At 35.3% G+C, this 21,288-nt stretch overlaps 1 protein-coding gene across 5 annotated transcripts in view; it reads right to left on the bottom strand.

Annotated features, from left to right (window-relative positions):
• Positions 1 to 21,288, bottom strand: part of Mettl25 (methyltransferase like 25) — an 81,965-nt gene that overhangs the window by 25,465 nt on the left and 35,212 nt on the right. For all 5 annotated transcript variants that reach the window (XR_002821307.1, XM_004623763.3, XM_023716246.1 and 2 more), the window contains 3 exons: positions 12,810 to 12,904; positions 10,229 to 10,258; positions 5,327 to 5,400 (listed from right to left, as the gene is read on the bottom strand). Coding sequence is in view for 4 of the 5 variants with exons in the window: in XM_004623763.3 (XP_004623820.1) it covers positions 5,327 to 5,400; positions 10,229 to 10,258; positions 12,810 to 12,904 (199 nt within the window). In the remaining variant the exon portion in view is untranslated. The remainder of the gene's footprint in view (positions 1 to 5,326; positions 5,401 to 10,228; positions 10,259 to 12,809; positions 12,905 to 21,288) is intronic.

The raw sequence follows: 21,288 nt of genomic DNA, 5'->3' as shown, positions 1-21,288 counted from the left end.
ATCTTTTGTTAGCTGTAAGGTTTGGAATTGGTGTTTACCAGTAATCAGGTTCTTTTTACTCTTTATAATAATGTGAAAAAATAAAAATTCTTAATGTATCGAAAAATTTAAGTCTTTTAAAATTTGCATCTTATATTTAGTTTAAGAAATTCTTTCCTTATCTCAAAGTCAAAAAGATGGTGTTTAATACTATCTCCTAAAAGTATAGTAGCATTGAATTTCTTAAATTTTAATCCACAGTTGATTTTTGTTTGATTTAAAGAATCATTATTAATTAATTAATTAATTATTTTTCAAACCAAATTGGTGGGACAGTTTCAATAATTAACACATTGCATACATTCTTCCTAGTGGTTAATTGCTGTACAAGATGCGGACATTATATCCTATTTACCAACGCTATTAGAACAAATCCCTCTATTCATTAAGAGAATGTAACTATATATCTATCCTAACCATTTTGAATTCACAGATACAAAATGAATATTCATCTGTATCCCCTTTTTTTGTTTAGTTCTGTTATTTGAATATTATAGGTGTGTTAACTCAGCAAAATATTCTAAAAGAGTCTAGTAGTCCATAATAGTATTGGGTCTTCTGCTTCACTGGCAAAGTCAAATTTTTGACCTGAGTCCCCTACAGCTCAACATAACACCATGGCTTTACTTCTTACACTTCGTTTTTATACTTTTCTGCTGGATAAAGAATCATTTTTAACTTTCTTCTGCATGTGGCAAGCAGAGAGGTAGTCTTTATAATATCTACATATGAATGTGATAAAAGGGTCCTTTTCTTTTTAATTCTTGGAAACTGTGAATATGTTTTGTTACATCATAAGGAGGGATTTAAAGTTCCAGATAGAATTAAATTTGCTAATTTACTGACCTTAGAGTAAACACAACATCTTGATTATGCATGTGGGCCCAATGTAGTCATTGGAATCCCTTAAAGTGGAAGAGGGAGGCAAAAGCAGAAGTTCAGGGGAAAGATGTTATGCTCTAGGCTCTAGCCTTGAGCATGGAGGAAGAAGCCACCAGTCACAGCATCCAGAAAACCTTTAAAGCTGCCATAGATAAGAAAACGGATTTTCTCCAAGATTACGTAGAAAAAATACAGGCTTGTTGATATCGTAAATGTAGCCTTGCTGAATCACATTTCAGATGTGGGCCTCCAGCTTTCTAGATAATAAATTTATGTTGTTTTAAGCTATTGAGTTTGTGGTGATTTGTAATAGCAATAAAAGAAACCAATATATGCGCTGTGTAAGAATTTATTCTACTTTTTATTACTAGTCCCTCTTTTTCTCCAATGATAAACTAAGATAGTTTAAAAGTGTTTGTTTCTATGCTTTCCACATACTTATGATGAGCAAATTCATGTTAACTAAAGACCTATAGCTCAAAAATGAGCTCTAGTATCAACAAGTTATTCTCTGAGGTGTTTGCTTGAGTGTTTTCTCTTGCCCCAATAAAGTTGCTTAGGCCAAGTGGACACATGTCATTAGCAGACCACCTGTTCCTTCTCAGCTCTCTGACCAAAACTCCTATACCAATGTTTTTGTTTTGCACCCTTGTTCTCACATCCTTGGGTTCTAAGTAAAGGTCCAAGATTCCTTAGCTAAGTGCTGTTTTCCTGAGGCTTTCTCAAGCTGAGACATCTCAGTGAGGCAGCTCCTGTAGGCCTATTTTATCTTCTGCACCTTCATTGTTTACACTGTGACAAGTCTTCTTTTATATTCCCCCCCCCCCTTCTTTCTTTCTTTCTTTGACAGGATCTCACTATGCACCTTGGGCTGGCCTCTGCTCACTTTTCTGGTCTCAAACTTACATCGATCTTCCCTATTTTCTGTCGCTTTCTGTTTGTTTATGTTTCATTCCAAGTATTTTTCTCTTACCTATCTTCAGTTTACTGATTATCTCCTTAGTTGTTTCTCTGATGTGTTAAAATCATCTGTTGGGTAAAACCAACTATTTCTTAGTTTTGGTCATTTATTGTTATTTAAAAATTTTCATGTGGATTTCCCTGTACATTTCAATTCATTGCTGTACTTACATACGAAGCTTATACCTTGTTTTCATTAAACTCTTACAGAAAATTGTACAATCATATGCATTTGTAAGAAAGAACAGACCTCAGTATATCATTCACCTACTTTCCAAAGATACCTCGTGATGGGAATGCTTAGGATACTGACACTAAGATAGTCAAGGTACAGAATATTTTTATCATTACAAAGTCACCTAAATTGCTATTTATAGCCATGTTCATTTTCTTCCTACCTGTTATGGTTTGTGTCTAGCTGTCCCCTCAAAGCCTCATAAAGTCATAGGGCAGCTTCTGGAGTTTGTGACTGATTATTGTGGGTGTGGATGCTGCACCTGCCCTAGGCCCATAATCTGCATTACACTGCAAGGAGGGGAGAGAGGCTAGCTAGCTGCTTGAGCTGCTGCTACTCCCTTTGCTCTCTGCTCTTTGCTGCAGCAATGAAAGGCTGCCCTCTGCTGTGTGCAACTCTGCCTTGGAGCCAGCTGAATATGGACTGAAACCTCCAGTAACTGTGACCTAAATAAACCTTTCCTTCCTTCATTTTGAGTGTTGGGTATTTGTCCCAGAAATGAGAGAAGAGTAAGTGAGACATTACGTTACTCTCTGGAGGTTCATCCAGGTTGCTTTGTGTACCAAATTTCACTATGTTTAATTGAGGATTAGTATTCCATGGAATAGATTATCAATTTGTTGAACTATCCATACAGTGAAATATTCGAATGTTTTTCAGTTTGGGCAGATATACAAATATTCACTTTAGGCAAATATACAAAGCTACCATAAAGCTGTATAAAGCTTTGTATTCATGCAAAGGCAGCCTCTATTGACTTCCAAGGTATCTTGTAGGTATTGGTTCTTATAATTGTTGGGACTTCTGGTTTCCCACATGATCTCCACTGATACTGTAGTACAACTGGTCTTGTTACTTCTCGTCAGTGCTAAAGGTCCTGACTACAAGGCCCTCTCTGATACCTAATAAACAAACAACTTTACTACTGCTGGGCAGAAGACCACGTTTCTCATATGGTCTCTATGGTAATGGTGACAGGGTACTTTCTATGACTGGTGGGGAAGAAAGTACCAGCTTCCTCCTCAGATTTTTCTAATATCACAACAAAAAGGGACTTTTTAGGAAATTTTTGCAGGCTGGCAAAGATAGAACAGTAGCCTTTCTACTTGACCTTTGTTGACATGAGTAAGAGTGGGGTGCCATTTTTTTGTTTTGTTTTTGTTTCTGAATAAAATATGGCAGTTCTGCCTCAAAAGTTTTTATGGGGCTGCCCCTTTCCTGATCCTTTGGCTAGAATGAAGCCTTTTGTTTAAAATTTTTTGTTGCTGTTGCTTGTTACCATTGGTGTTTCTAGACTGCTAGCATTTCCAGCTGCAATTCTGAGTTATATTAGACAAAAGCAAACCCTCTCTCAAATCTTAGGAGAATCTTTCTGAGTCATTCCTTCAGGGTCTGAGATCCTTAACCACCCTGCCTTATTCTCTCCACCATTCATAGTCTTCTTATGTCTATTTTAATGAATAGTGTTCAGGGATTTGAGTTGAAATAGCAAAAACAGAGAAAAGTACATTCATTCCACTTTCCCAGTGGGGAAGTCTGTCCAGTGTAGTTATTTTAAGCCTTTCTCTAGATCTCCTGAACACCTATTTTTATATACGTATAATTTTTGTTGAGAAAGGATTTGCTTCATGCAGATTGTTACAGAAGCAGCAATGTGAAATAATTTTATCACAGTTTGAAATGATTTGAAGTGGCACTCTAGACTGTCTTAAGACTCTCATACTTATGTTCATTCTCATTTTTGCAATGTGAACCTTTAGGGGCCTAATTCTGAGTGTTTACCTGGATTTCTCCTGAGTCTTCATCCTAGGCAGGTCATGAACTCTGAACTTCTGTCTCACTAGAAGTATCACTGCACTGAGAGCCTTGCTCACTCTTGTCTGTCTTTTCTGTTCAATGGCTGATAGCTGCCCGTTAACAAACTGTCAGGTGCCTCTCTGGGCATTTAAGATGAATGCACAGCATAGGAGAAAGAAATTCAGAAGAACCCAACATAAAGGAAGATAGTAAGGAAGAGACTTTAGAGAAAAACAATTATCAACATGGTCCAATGGAGCTTAAGGATCAATGAGGTCCTGGAATCAAAGAAGACACAGTAAATATTATCTATCTTCTATGCAGCAAAGGAAGACAGCACCCAGAATTTGAAATATTTGAAAGATTTTTAACTGAGCAGATTTTTTAAAAAATGGAGAAAAATTTAAGAGATCTTTAGGAGAAAAATCAATATATTTATGAACAAATTAGTGGTTTTTGACAGGTAATAGATATGAAATGGATATGAATTTGCAGTTTTATGACTTATTTTTGAAAAAGTTTAGCATGTTGGTGTGAGCTCTAGATAAGGACCTGTTCTTCAGTAGAACATGAAGGACTCATTTCCGGACATTAGGATCAAGATATGACTGTTATCTATATAGAAATGATAATGTGAAACCTGAAATCTATGTAGATATTTATATGTAGTAATTCTATCAACAAAAATACCTTTTTCTTATCTAAAAAATAGCTAACCTAAAAATCCCTTTTATTTTTGTAAGTATAGATTCATTTTAAGAACCTTAAAATCCACTTTAATTTGAAGAATTATTCTATTATACCAAGAAGCTAACAGAATTCTAAAATTGTAATCAGCAAAGTTACTCTGGAAATATGCTGAGATGTAAATGTATGGTTGAATACTGAAGTTGTTAAGCCAGGATGATCAAGTAATTCTGCTATCCTTTGCGTCTCCGTATAAGCAGTTAGGGAAACAAATGAACAATACATGGATAGCTACTATCCTTCCAATAAAGACTACAATGGCTAAAATGAGTGTTTATGACAGTGTCTGCTCTAATCAGTTAAATGTTTATACTGTACTGCTTCGGAGACAGTTTAAAAATATACTCCCACTCTTAAAGACTATACAGTTACTGAATTATTTAAATATTAACATTCTCATACTATAAAAATTCTAAAGCATATTCTGCATATATCATATTAACACTAAAACAAACTTTAAGGGAAAACAAGGAATCATTATAGCCCCCATGTTAAGATGACTAGTCTAACATACAGTTGCTACATGTGTCTTTACTACTTACATTAATTCAAGTTCACAGCTTGTTTTACTATTAACAATCACTTTTAATAAATCCACCTAAAGAATAGAAGTCATTTCATTTATAATGCAATATAGTTATTCTTATGGAAATAAAATCCTCATACCATTTGGTGATGCCATAATATTCTTTAATAATATCTTGAAGAACTGCACGGTAAAACAGTGACTCAGTAGACAGCTGAAAAAAATGCAAACATATATAACCATAAGAAAAAATATAAACAAAACTCAAGTCAATAATACAGTGTTCTGATCACTGTGAATGTTAGAGGATTGATTTTGTTGTTACACAAAAATGAGGATTTTATAATATTTTTATTTTACATTAAAGTATTTCCTTGGAGTAATTTCCACTATGAATGTACTTGTACAAGAAAATGGAACAAACTATAAAAGGAATAATGAATAAGGAAAAAAAATCAATAAAAAATGATCCACTGCCCCTAATGAGGCACTTACCAGTTTAAAAATATAGAATAAACTTTATTTTCATCAGTATATATCTACAGTATGTCATGTTCCCATTTCTTGTGTTGAGTCAGTACATGTATGTACACAATATATCCTAACTTTCTTCTCATCCCCTTCTCCTTGCTTCCCTCTGTTTCTCCACACCTTGATCCCCCACTCTATTTTGCTTGAAATAAACTTTTAAGAACAGCCTAGTCAGTTCTTAAAGTCTGTAAGAATAAGAATGTGTGCAAAAGAAAAGAGAACATGGCAGTATAATAGGGATCGAACAACTAGAAGGTTCATGAGCAGAAAGAGAAAGATACTATCCAAGTAGGAAAATAACAAAAACAACACGGAGCTATTGCAGAGTTGAAAAGCAGAGCCTTGGAAAGGGCAGATGCCTAACGTCATAGCAAGGCAGCACTTGTTGGGGAGAGATGGCAGGTATCCCATAAAGGTTCAAACACTTTCAAAAGGAAAGAAGGGATGGCTGAGGAGAAAGGCCCCATAGAAACACAAGAGTTTCAAAGAAGCAGAGGGTAAAAAATACTGTATTTGTCAGACAAAAAAAAACACACCAGTCCAGCAACAGAAGTTTGCTGACAAGTCACCGGAACTATATCTATATTCCCATAGATCTCTTCATATTGATAGCACAGGAACATCCAACAGAAAATCATGTTAACAACAAGTCTGCTTTGATACAAAGTTACTACTGAAAACAGACAAGAAAAAGAAAAACACAAGGGAGAAAAAGAGCAACAAAGAAACTTTCTGACTAGTTCAAACTAAACGCTGGATGACCAGTAAAGTTTTCAAGACAGGTCTCAGCCAAATGTATGTCTACTGACTTCCCCTTTTATAACTTCTACGTTCCTCTGAAGTCTAAAATTGTTATTTTTTATGTTTTCAACTAAAATAAATATGTTTTGAATTCATTCACATAGCAGACACACACACACACACAAATACCCTTCATCTGTCCTCACACAGAAAAACCTCTTCTACTCTCCCTTATCCTATCTAGCATCAAGTTCCCACACTGTGGTGTTGTGACTACAAAGAACTACAGTTAAGGGCTGAGGGGTAATCACTCCCTCTTGATAGCAATGAACTCTTATGTCACTCAATAACATCTGACCTACAGCACACAACTTTTTTTTATTTTAAAGTTTCTTTTTCCTCCCATAATTTTATTGATAAACAAATAGCAATGAGACAGTTTCAAATCAAATTGGTAAGACAGTTTCAATAATTCACACATTGCATACATTCTTCCTAGTGGTTAATTGTTGTACAAGATGCGGACATGATATCCTGTTTACAATCACCATTAGAGTAAATCCCTCTATTCATTAAGAGAATGTAACTATATATCTATCCTAACCACTTTGAATACACAGATACAAAATGGACATTCATCTGTATGTCCTTTTTTTTGTTAAGTTCCGTTATTTGAATATTATAGGTGCGTAAACTCTGTAAAATATTGTAAAAGAATCCAGTAGCCCATAATAGTATTGGGTCTTCTGCTTCACTGTCAATGTCAGAAATTGTTGACCTGAGTCCCCTACAGCTCAACATAACAGCATGGCTTTACTTCTTATATTTTGTTTTTATACTTTTCTACTGGATGGTTAAGACAAAGGTAAAGAAGGATCTATGCAACAAGAGTTGTAGCTTTTGGGTCTGATAAGGTCAGTGAAATCCCCTCAGGATTTATCCTGAGATCCTGTACCTCAGATTGTAGAACCTTTGTCAGTGTCAGCCATGTGCAGCACACAACTTTGAAAGAAGAAAAATTATGTACCCTCTGAAAGGCAGGAGTACTGGGATAGTAGGGTCCAGTGGGAAACGGTGTTATGAATACCACAGTCGCCAAATTAACTCCGCAAATAACTCAATGAAAGTAAGTCCATATGCATACTTGAGTGTTCATACTGAAATTTATAACCTTCAAAAGGTACAATTTTTATACAAAAAAGAATAGAGACAAATGAAGACACATTTTCCTATACAAAATCTCTTCCCAAATATATATCCTTCACTTGAGACAAAACCCACTAATTTCCAAACTGTCCTTCCTTTGAGAACTATACCAACCAAAATACTTAATCTAGAGTACCTTATCTCCAGACATATTTTCCATTTGACATTTTCTCATGTTGAGTAACAATTTTCTACAGTATAAGAATCTCTATTATCTAGCCTTCATTGCTTTGAAATTTTCATTTCTCCCATAATACTTTTGTAATATTTTTATTTATTACCATCCAATTTTTTAATGTATGGAACTTTAAAGAATTTTTTCCATGCTATTACTAAGTCTATTATTCCATGAAGTGAAATATTATTAATGCTATAAATTGTTTATATAGGTCTTAACTTTGCTATAAGACAAAAACCTTAATTTTATATGAGACTCTTAGAAATAGAACTTCTCATGCTGTTGAAAAAAAACATAAAATGGTATCAAGGTAATTTATACATGTATAATTATTACTGAAGAGCTGAGTATAAACTGTCTGCCTAAAGACTAAGAAATGCACTTCAAGTAAGAGAACTACATAACCAGAATACATAAGGAAATACAAACAGGATAGAGTAAATTATCAGTCTCAAGCTACCCTGAGTAAGAGCATCACAGCTGTTTCCTAAAAGAAAAGGAAGGGAGTTATGAAGTACTTCTCAATGTACATACTTGGAATAACTAGGGCTATCCATGCTAGGAAATACAGATGGGGTGAGTGGAAAGGGAGTCAGTACGTCCTAAGCAGCCTGTGCTTGACTTTCCAGGAATAAACTACATATAGATCAGAGTTCACTTTCCCTCACAGGTGATAAATCTACTTATCAGTTTAATGCATTTGAGAAATGGGAGATTCAGAAAGTGTACACCCTTAAAGCATATGTATTAGACAGGCATCTTGTAAGTCTAGTGGAAGAGCACTAAGCTGAAAGGCAGAGGCCTGCAATTAGGAAAGCTAGAACACAAACATTTCCACTGTGCAGCAAGTTCTCATGTAAGTCTGGAGCAATATCTAATTGATAACATTAACTGGAAATATGATCGAACACCTGGAAAGTTAAGAAATACATCTTTGAGTATAATTATGATAAAATTTCTTTCTTGTTCCAGACCCATAGGTAGAAGTGAAAGTTCATACCTCAGGATACTATGCATTCATTACCTCAATTGATGAGTAAAATTTTGGACACAAGCATTTCTGCTGTGTATCAAGTTCTCATGTAAGTCTGGAGCAGGATCTAATTGATTTGGTAAGCTAGTGTTTGATTTAAGGATTATTTTTGCAATCATAATTACTGATTGTCTATGGTAGCAACAAATAGTTAACATTTATTGAATACATGAATACATACTATATGCTAAATACTGTTTATTTACTGAGTACATACTAGGTGTTAGATATTGTTTTAATCATTATATATGTTTCAGTCAATAATTAACAACAACTATAGGATGAAGAATGAAGCTACAGTAAGATTATGACATCTATGTATCCATGGTCACTAAACCAGTAAGAATGAAAGGACAGAAAACAGTGCTTGGCACTAAAACTCATACACTTAAATTCTAATGACTGCAAAAAGTTTTAAGCCAAGTGTAGTGGTGCGTGCCTGTAATCCTAGCACTTGGGACGGTGAGGCAGGTGGATCTTTATGAGTTCAAGGCCAGCTTGGATTATAAAGTGAGTTCGAGGCAAGCCTGAACTGCGTGAGACCTTATCTCAAAAAAAAAAAAAAAAAAAAAAAGTTTTAAAACAAATTTTAGAGAGGCGCAATTAATATATTGTGCAGCAACAATACACAAGTAGTTAGCAATGTTCCTGACCCAACAGTAAGTAAATGAAACTCTTTTTTGTTATTTGTATTTAAAAAAAATTCAAATTGACATTATTAATTCTGCTTGAAAAGAAGCAAAAGGGAGATAAAATTCAGGTCTAATATGAATAATTTTGTGAAAAGCCTTAAAATCTCTTAAAATTTTTAATGTGTCTCCTGAATATAAGTGGAAGATAATATAATTATATGCATATTTAGGGAATACATTAAGTTTCTGTTTTTTATTTGGAAGCCCAAATTTTGCTGTTGCAATTTATGACGGAGCCTAATAAATCAACATCAAAAAAATCAACTAAAAATTTTATTTTGGAATATAAATAATATACTGAATGTTAGAACTTGTTTATTTTTGCTTGAACTAAGTCCATAAAAGCTTTATAGTTAGCAACAACATTCTTTACATATATTTATAGACTGCTTAATGTAATATGAAGAAATGAGAAGCAAGTATAAGAGTACAATATGGAAACTTTCCTAAAAGTTGAATTTACTTCTGTAAAAGTTCACTTCACTCTTAAAGTAAACTAATAGAACATATATAGATTTAAATATGTGGTGGTGACAAGTAGAGGTGATATTTATTAAAATTCATCAGGTTTTCAGTTCATCAGTGGGTCAAGTATAACAAGAGCTGATGGAAAAAAAATACTACATTCATTAGCTCGATTAAAGTAAACACTCTCACTTACCCCTTGGCCAAGTGTAACCCGCTCCAATGCCTGTAAGGGGAAGAATAAAACCAAGACTGCTGATGTATGTAGTCTTCTAATATTTATAAACATATTGTAAAGGATTTACAAAACTACTTAAAAAGATGAATTAAGTGATAACAGGGAAGTTTATACACTTGAAAGTGTTAATATTATTAAAGAATGTTAACTAGTATGTTTATATAATTTAGGGTGAATGTATAAAAGATACATGTCATATACAAATACATATACAGATTAATTATACATAGTGCTAGAATTTCAGAAAGAATTACAAGACAGGAAAGAATTGAAATGGTATAGTTTGGACTCATGTTTAGTGTAGTTAAATAATCAAATATATCCAAAGCTATTTATATGTATAGTTGAGGCATGTAAATATATTCACATACAACATCAACATATATGTTTAATGAATATGCAATTTAACCTTTACTTAAAAGAACAAATTTAGTACCCTTATCTATTTAGTACTCTTATTTCCTTACCCTTACCAATTCTGAAAGCATTCCCAGAAAAGTGCCTTCCACAAAACACAAACAAAAAAAAGCAAAACAAAAAGTCCCTGAACTCTGAATATTTTTCAAAAAGATCAGTTATAGGGCACATATGTACCAAAAGCAACTAAGGTAAGCAAGAAATGGAATGGAGTGTCTGAGAGATAGCTCAGTGGACTAAGTGTCTCCTTAGACAAGTGCAGGGGCCAGGGTTTGATGCCCGGTACCACATGCTGCACCGGCCCTGCCCCCTGGCGTGCCGAGCGGGCCACCGAGACTGGGCATGGTGGCACACACCTGTAATCCCAGCGCTGGGAGGCTGAGACAGGAGGATCACTATGAGTCCAATCTGTGTAGCGAGACCCTGTACCAAATACATAAAAATAAACAAATAAATACATAAATAAAAGAAACGGAATAGAGCTAAGCAAAGGGCCTTCCCTGAGGAGCTGTCATGGGCCAGGGAAAATTCTTAAAGACATGATGGTCTACATAGGCTGCATTTATGGGATTTATGTTTCAAAAAAATTTTTTTTGGTATTTTGAATCAAGTTTATTTTTATCACCATTATTCTTGTTTTTAACATTTTTCTTTATCTTTCTAAAGGACTGTAATAGCCGTTCTGTGTTATTTTATTTTGGATACCTTCCATTTCTAGTAAGTTGCTTTTTTAATTAAAAAATATAATTTCTATTATCCTTAGATAAGTGATTCTTGGTGGTCTGCTGAGCACTGAAATGGGAGTACCATTAACCAGATTAGAGCCATTATGCTACTGAGTGCTAACAGTGGGTATCACCAGAGAGAGAGAGGACCTATTGTGTTTTACTGCAAAAGCTGAGCAGTCAATATCGTTTAAGTGCTACTCTCAGGATAGTCATAGCTACTAAAAAAGACTATTTCAATTTTTTGTCTGGGGAGTGTAAACCCTGCTGTCAGCACTGCAGGAACTACATCATTCCAAGAATAACCTGTCAGTCTAACAGGATTCTGAACAAGGAGCATTTATGTACAAAATGAAGGAACAGGACGAATTTCCAGAAAAGTACTTTAAGTAGGGCTACATAGAGTATTATTTGAGCACAAATAGATTTCTAAAATAATTCCAGGATATATAATCTAGAATATTGGTATACTACTTCTTATGTTGCTATGAAATCAATATAGAGATGATGGGTTTTAAAGAACTGCTTTAACTTCTAGTGAGGCATTAAATCTGTTATCCCACCAACTACATTTTATTTAAAAATTTCTATCATATACATTTAACACATAAGTATTTTTTATACATGTAATATTTTGATACATATACAGATGATTACTACAGATGAGTGATTTAACCTATTATCTAATAATTATTTTGTGTGGGGGATAGTGGTAAAAGCACCTAAATATACTCCCAGAAAATTTCCAGTGTATAACACAATAGAATTAACTAAGTCCTCATGGTATAATTTAGATCTGTAAATTTTTTCATCCAATATAACTGCAATATTTTACACTTTGATCAGAATTACTTGCACATTTATTACTCCTTGTAAACCAACATTGTGTCAAGAACAAAGATCACCATGGAGTAAAATGTTCTATGTCAGGCCATCAGGCCAGGCATGTATGTAACTCAGTGGCGCAAGGGCCCGCATTGCATGCACAAGGTCCTGAATTTAATTTTTGGTATGAAAAAAAAATGTTCTAGGCCTAAAGACACTAGCCAAATCAACAATAATAATTCATATTTAATCAGGTACTTTATATCCCAGTTATCTTAGTATTTTTCCATTTTGCAAAAAACTGCAGGAGCAAAGGCTATGTACAAAGAACTAAACTGATTCTGTATTCAAAATTTGGTAGTTGGTACATTTTATATAATTAATAACATGGAAATTAGTTTATGTGAAGTGGATAATTTTTGAAATGGAAATCATTTTTTTCTCATAATCTGTTAATACATAAAAGCATTAATGGTACTCCTAAAAACTTGGAATTTAATGCATGGCAAAGACAAAAATAGCAAATTTTGTATCTGTTTAAAGCTTTTACTCTACGAAAAAATTAACCATACCAAACAGGCTGACATTCTGGCATTGTGACCACAGCACCATTGCTCTTCCTTTAAATACTGGCACATTGGAAAGCCCCATTTTTCTTCAGTACATTCTGCAGATGGGGAAAAACATGGATTTAAATAAAATGTTTCCTCTTTGATTTAAAGTAAATAATCTATTGAGAAAGCAAATGAGTCAATGAGAAAGTCAAACAGTAGTTAAGCATGAAAGTGGTGATGTTTAACAGTTCATTTCAGTTTGTTAACTGAAAGCGTATTCACATTATGAAACTCGTATTTGCTCAACAACAGCTGCTTTGTGTTTAAGTTCTTGTTCTAATACCAACCAATTTGCCAAAACTGTTTAAGATTTAGCAAAAGCAATTTAAAATGCAAATACTTTTCAAGTTCTGTGTAACTATAGGAGATAAATTATAAAGTACTAGACATTTACTGTTGGCTTGGCTTTGTTAAAAAAAGTGACAGTAAATATGACATTTGGCAATTTATTATAAAACAGTAAGTTCATTCCTAGTAATACTGAAGCATCTCTTCTTAAGAATTTATATTTTACAACTATGCCACTGTTCACAAAAAGACCAGCTATACAGGTTCTTACTTCCTCTTTTAGAGGCTGAAATAGTTTCACCTGTGATTCAATTTGTTTCAGTCTCACTTATGATTCAAGAAATGACAAAAATGAAACTTTGATGCTTATTCACACATCTACTGTCGAAGTCACTTTATACATATGACTTCTTGATGTCCACATCTGTCATACAGGACTATTTCCACGGGCTTCTTTTTTAAAAAATTTATTTATTTATTTATTTATTTATTTGGTACAGGGTCTCCCTACGCAGCTTGGACTCATAGTGATCCTCCTATCTCAGCCTGCCCAGTGCTGGGATTACAGGCGTGTGCCACCACAGCCAGTATCAGGGGCTGGGATGGCATGTGGCTGGGAATCAAACCTGGGTCCTTGTGCTTGCTAGGCAGGCACTTAGATCGCTGAGCTATCTCCCTGGCCCTTCCATGGGATTTTGAAAAGGAAAAGAAACCAATTTCTCTCTTAAAATTATCATATTGTCAAAAATATGGGGGCCAGGTAGATGGCTCGGTAGAATAAATGCTTGCCTGGCAAGCACAAGGGCCTGAGTTCAATCCCTGGTTCTGGGAAAAAAAAAAAAGTGATAATGAAATAAAGTAAATGCAAATTTTTATTAAAAACTAAAATAGAATTGCAAACTTGAACATAATAAAACTCTACAAGAAAATGTGGGCTGGGGAGATGGCTCAGTAGAATAAGCGCTTCCCTGGCAAGTGCAAGGACCTGAGTTCAATCCCTGGATCCGCAAAAAAAAAAAAAAAAAGAAAATTCAACCAAGGTAAATTCCACTAAACAAACTTCTGCCCTATGATAATCAAATAGTTTTTGATGAAAAGAGCAAATTTATTGTTACTATTATTTTTGTAATGTAGAATTGAACCCAGGGCCTCATGTATGCTTGTCTAGTGCTCCACCTCTAAGATCCTCAGCACTAAAGTTTGAATTTAATGAAGATCACAAACTGGTGAATGAGATTTCTTTAAGTATTAACTGAAATTTATAACAGATCTTAATGAAAATCAGATTGAAAACACGATGGTGCATGACTGCAATCCAAACACTAAGTGTTTGAGGCAGGAGGATTGCCATGAGTTTATGGCCAGCCTGGGCTACATAGTGAATTCAAGGCCAGCCTGAACTACACAGTGAGACCTAGTCTCAGAATAAAAACAAAGGCAAAAACAAAAACAAAAAGCAAAATTGGATCCCCACCAAGAACACAAATAATAATGCTAGTATTTATACAGTGTCTTATGTACTGTATGCTTACAGTAACACAACAGTCACTACAAACAATTCTGTGAATTAGCTATCCTCGTACTCTTATGTTTCAGATTCAAAACTGATCATAGGTAGTATAAGAAAACTATACAAGTCACAAATCTAGCATATGACATATACAGAAATTAAACTGTTAGTTTCACTTTAGGACTGATGTTTATGATTATTAAGCTACATAAGTGTAAATTTACAAACAATTTCACTTACAGTTATATAAATTCATGAAACCTTGTAAGGCTCTCCAAGTCCTGGAGATCCCGTTCTACTTCTATTTCCAAGATGACTTGAAATAGTGGTTTGAGTTTTATTGGAACAATTTAACTAAGACATGACTACTGCCAAATGCAAAGGCTAAACTTACAAACTTTAAGATCCTAAGGGAATTTCTAGGAACTGCTGACTTTGGTCAAAGGCTATGTGACAGGGTTTATCATAAAGTTAAACAATTACCATGACATTTTTTGTATCTGTATCACAATGTTCTCTGGGGTTAACACTCTTGTTGCTTTTGTTATCTTCTGCTGCCTTAAGTGTTGCACCTCACCCGGCCACTGAGCCTTGGAGCCAGCTAATTACAGCCTGAAACCTCCACAAACTGTGAGCTGAACAAACCTTTCTTTTCTCACTTTTGGATATCAGGTATTTTGTTGCAACAATGAGAAGAGTAACTAAGACAGAATCTGGTAGAGAAGTAGGACCTTGCTGTGACTATACTTCATCATGTGGCTCAAGAGCCTTTGGAAATGGCTTGTGGGAAGAGTTTGGAAATGTTTGGAGATGTTGCCTGGGAGAGTACAACTGCAGTACCTTAGGCTGTTCCATATGGGGGGATTCTGGTCAGACTTCAGAAGACCAGAAAAACAGTACACACCATCCTTGGGAGGTTTCTGCTGGGAAAGACTGCAATGGTGGCTGAACTCCAGACAATGTGAGTTATGGCTGATGAAAAGTTTATCTGTGTTTTGCTCATCCACAGACTTTACTTGAGACTAAGATTAAGGGTAGTGGACTAATTAAATGGGCAGAAGAAATTTCAAGGCTGTTGAATGTTGAAATTATGGTATGGCTGCTATTTGGTGCTTTTAGCCAGATTTATGTTGAGAATCAAGAGCAAAGAGCCCAGCAGTATGATACAAATTTTGAGTTTTGGCTGGAAGGGATGCTCCAATAAAGCAATGTACTGCAAAGATAGAGCAAAGGAGATCTTGACTGGGGAAAAAGAACAAGAGATAGAAAAGACAGCATGAAGACATCATAAGCAGCAGCTGGTTTCCACCCTTTGCATCAAACCTGGAATGGTGACTTTGTTTTGAGGAGAAAGCCAGAATACCATGTTCAAGAGTGGTGGTGGCATAGAGAATTTGTTTCTCAGAACTGGATTCAGAGCATTCAAAAATCTAGGCACTTTTCCCTATAGCTAAGAAAGAGAAAAGCCTGGCAACTGCACCAGCTAGCAGTAGACCTTGGCATCATTCATGTGGTCCTGGCTTTAGGTGAATACAGAACACAAGAGTTGTGGGGTTAAGAAAGCGTCCACTCCAGTTTCAGAAGGTCTGAGAGGGCAGTGTGTGAAGCTGTGAGGGCGAAGCAAAGGTGCAGTGGGATCCCTGAAGTTTGGAAAAACCAGGAATGCAAATCATTTAAGGAAAGTTGCAAGGAGGGAACAAAGCAGGCCCAAGAGAGAAGCCATGGAAGTTACAAGCATCAGAAGTGCCATATGGATAGAGCCATCCAAGCCCTTTGTAGCTCACAACGTGCTATAGACTGCCTGGGATGCTACATCTGAAATAACAGGACCTAGTGTTTGCTCTGCTGGATTTTGGACTTGCTTTGGTCTCTATCCTTTGTATTCGCATTTGTAATACTTTTTAATGGAAACATTTTTCTTGTGTCACTGAATGCTAGAAGTGTTTAACTTTTCATATGTACAGGGGCTTGCAGTGAAGAGATTGCCCTACATCTTGGAGGAGACTTGGGACTAGGACTTTGCAGCATAGCTAAAACTGTTAGGACTTTGGCAACACTTACAGATGGAATAAATGCCTTTTGCATAAAATGATGATCATGAATCTTTGGGAGGGACACAGGTAAAATGTTACATTTTTAACATCATATGTTGATAGATTACTGATTCTTAATGATTGTTAAACCTACTTTATAATGTTCTAGTTGTGAAATGTTAAGAATAAGCATGTTTTTGTATCTGGAACTGGTTTAAAGAAATGTGTCTGGTTGACAAGGGGTAGATTATAATGGTTGATACATTGTGTCAACTTGAGAAGTTTAGAGGTTTAACAGTTTTCCATTCTGGGGAACAGGAGACTACTCCAGGCAGGATGCTGTAATGGCCCAGTCACTGTGTCAATCTGAAGTGTTTGTGAGTTTAAATGATTCAGGAAGGGGGCCCTCTTCACTTTGTAAACATCTTGAGTCTGTGCAAGAGGACTGCATGCAGTTAGTGTTTGTGTTAAGGACCTACCCTAGGGCGGGAAGTCTGTATACAATATAAGAGGAAAAAGGCTTTCTCTTCCTCCTTTTGCTCTTGCTTTTTGATGTCTTCCATTACCATGAACAGTTGCTCCTCTGCTACGGGCCAACCTGCCTTGCAGCCAGCTGATTACAGACTGAAGCTTCCACAAACTGTAAGCTAAATAAATCTTTCCCTCTTTAATGTGGGCATCAGGTATTTTGCATCAACAAAGACTAGGGGAAGGGGGTTCAGGCTATCATGCATTCTGACAGGTCCATGGCGTGCTGCTGGCCACTCTCTCATTCACATTCAGTCATGAGGCAAGCAGCCTTCCTCTGTCAAATGTGTCTACCATTACATACTGTGTCAGCATAGGACCAAGCAACCATGGACTGAAACCTTTAAAATGATAAGCCAAAATAAATCTTCGTAAGTTGACCATCTCAGGTCCTTCATTACAGTAACAAAGGGACTAACACTAGCTCTCCATTTCTCCTCCTCACCCAAATCCTCCCCTTACTTCGGTGTTTATTCAATTGTTCTCTCTGCCTCAGTTTGGCTATTTCATATTCTACATATAAGTGAGATCATGCAGTATTTGTCCTTGTATAGCTTATTTGGCAGCATGATTTCTTGAAGATTCTCTTCTTTTATCAAAGCTGAGTAATATTCTATAGTAATATGCCATATTTTCTTTACCTATTCATTTATCAATCAACACTTTGATTTTCAACCTTGGCTATTATAAATAAGTTTGCAAATATAAGAGTATAGGTATCTTTTTGAGATTCTTATTTCAAGTTCTTTAAATATATACCCAAATGTAGAAATTGCTAGGCTAATAATTTTATTTTTTAACTTTTCTGTATCCTCTATATTGATATATAGTGGATACACCAATGTAAATTCTATTAACAACATTAAAGGGTTACTTTTTCTTCAAATTACTGTCAATAGTTGTTGTGCTTTGAAGTTAGATGGTTTCATTTTCCTAGCATCCCTGCCAACACTTGTGCTTTGTAAAACTGACAAGTTTCCATTTTAATACGTCTGAGACAGTGATTCACTGTGGGTTAGGTTTCCATTTCCCTTATGATTAGTCACGTTAAGCACCTTTTCATATACTGCTGGTCAGATGTACGTCTTCTTTAAAGAAATGTCTTTACTCACTTGTTACTTAGCCCCTTCTCCTTTGTACTTTTTAATAAATATAAAAGGTATACATATTTAAAACAGTCATATTTACATTAAAACAATATCAGTTAATGAATAAGTCCAGGTATTACTGTCGAGGTATTATTATGTATGACAAATACAATGATATGAGCCAGGTACTAAGGGAAAAACTGCATTGGTCTGGTCAATACTATAATAGCTGCTACCCAATGGAGGATCTAGCTTACTGTGTGACAAGGTTCTCTTTGCTGCTTTTATGAAAGAATTTTTATTAAGGCATATATGGGACACTTGTGACCATCATTATACTAATTTATATGTCATGTTGTAACTTCATTCTATGAAAATTTCATAACGGTATCAAACCAATAATGAAGAAAATTTACACAACTTGCTTTTAATTTATTTACAATGGGAAAAAAAATGTAAGAACAATATGTTTTTAGCAAAATAGGCTTGAAGTGCATTTTCTCTGCAGTGTCCAAGTCCACATTCATACATAAAACTAGTAGATTATGGTTAGTTTTAAAAAAAATCTGTTTTATATTAGTTTGACAATCAACTCACTATGAATTTCTCTCAGCTTTACTTTCATATTACTTCACATTGAAAACATAAATGACTTTTCTTTAGTACTTCTTTTAAGTGGATATATTTTCTATTTTAGATTTAATCACATTCCTGTCTTATTTACCATGACTATAAGGAGAACTTATTATGCAAAATAAATCCAATAGGCATGTGGTTCAAAAATATTTCATATTAATCACAAAAGTAATGAGGTTCAAATTAAAGAAAGAAAGGGGCAAACTGTATTAAGGATTCATTTCTAAATATTGCTAGGCAGCAAAAAGATACCCTGGGGCAAAAACAAAATCAGTGCCAACATTCTCGAAAGTATACACAGCTCAATAAAGATCAGATACAGCTGTCAGTGTGAGGTAATAGTACAAAGAATGCCAAGTACATCTAGAAATCTCTGTATTCATCCCATATTAATTGGCAATAATTTTTCTGTGACACAAGTCCAGCTGAACAGCGAAAAGTAATGTGATATTGTAATAAAAGCTTATAAACAGCTGAATCTACAAGGCTGGCGAGTACTTATCTGCTATAAAACTGCAAAGAACAATACTTAGACTAGCACCCTAGAACCTTTTCTTCAAGCTGAGATATGTCCTGACGCTTTCTCATTGAAATACTGAGCTAGCTAATAAACTTAATGATAGCTAAGAAAATGAAAACTTGTATTATTTGCTATGGATTATTGTTTTACTTCTTAAAAACTAGACATATAAAACTTTAGGAGATACATTGATGGCCACGAGTATACTGGTACACACAGATTTTAAAAGTGTAATTTTCACACACATATTATCATCCAAATGTGGACCACAGCAGGAAAGAAGACTGTCTATGCAAACTGAATATAGTTATGAAAAAGACATGTACTATAAACTAAATCAAAATGTCTTGACAAGAGAGAGGTCCATTTAAGTAACAGGCACATTTCGGAAAGCTGCATGCAGCTCACGGGATATCATCAGAGCTGCAGAGATAGGTTATCTAATTTAACTCATTTTTCTTTTTTCACTAATTTATAGACGAACTGCAAAGGCTAACTGATTTATCCCAAAGCCATACCACTGCAGAGATAGAATGAGAATGTTCAGTTGTCAAAATATTTTTTTTTTCCTTTTTTATGTATTTGGCATAGGGTCTTGCTAGGCAGCTGAGATTCATAGTGATCCTCCTGTTTTCAGCCTCTCCAGCACTGGGATTACAGGCATGCGCCACCATGCTGGGCTTGGTGGCTGGCTCAGCATACACTAGGGCGGGGCTGGCAAGGCCTGTGATGCCGGGGATTGAACCCCAGTCCCTACACTCACCTTAGTTTACTGAGCTCTTGCTGGCCATTGTCCAAATGTTTCTACACAGTGTTTAAAATCATCACCTCTATCTGTGTTTCCAGTCTACGATACAGGTAACTTAACATTACACTGTGGGTGACAAGACACATAATGTATGCTATTTATATTCATCACATAGTGACATGAGCCCCCACGTAGTGTGCTACCACTATAATTTATCTGTAACAAATCTATTACAATGTATACTTCTTTAATCATTTCATTTAGGATTTTATTTTTTTTTTTCTTCCTCGAATGCCTTCAGGGCACTTTTGGCCAGTGGGAGAGTGGTGAGGTTCGAACTCCAGGAACCTGAGGCTGACAGCTTTGTGGAAGCAGCCACTTAAAGGACTGAGCTAGGGCCAGGCCCCTATAAGGATTTTATTTTTTTTTTTTCTTCCTCGTTTTTTTTTTTTTTGTTTTTTTTGTTTTTTTTTTTTGCGGAACCGGGGATTGAACTCAGGCCCTTGCGCTTGCCAGAGAAGCTCTTATTCCACTGAGCCATCTCCCCGGCCCTAATCATTTCATTTAGATATCTCCAGTATCTTGTAACGTGGACAGCCGATGGATACTCAAGTTTGATGATTGTCTAATTCGACACACAATGCAATATTTAGTAATATTCTTTGTACTCTATGTTATTTTATCTGAATTAGCTCTATGTTCCTATAATTTTAGAGTCGTCATTTTAATTGTACATTGGCTTTAAGTTAGAAGAGTTGCTAAAACTTTTCACACACCTATCTCGAGATAATAATAATAATAATTACTATTATTATTATTTGGCCAGGAGATGTGTTTCATTTTCATTCAACATAAATAATCTTCTATAATATCCCAGGGCAAACCAGAAAAGTTGTCAGTCTGACTGGGGGGGCTCTAAAAGACCCACAGGCTGGTGGTATCCATGTAGAATTCCCGGGTTCACAGTGTAGCCTGAGATTATTGAAGAAATATTGATGAGGTATGGAAGGGCTGACACAGTACAATGAGAAAAACTAACCTAAACAATTATCCATAATGTATAATTTGTTTTTAGAACTTTTTTCT

The sequence above is a fragment of the Octodon degus genome, unplaced genomic scaffold, assembly GCF_000260255.1.
Source record: "Octodon degus isolate 3935 unplaced genomic scaffold, OctDeg1.0 scaffold00004, whole genome shotgun sequence".
Classification (NCBI taxonomy): Eukaryota; Metazoa; Chordata; class Mammalia; order Rodentia; family Octodontidae; genus Octodon; species Octodon degus.
This window is presented reverse-complemented; position numbering and strand designations above follow the sequence as displayed.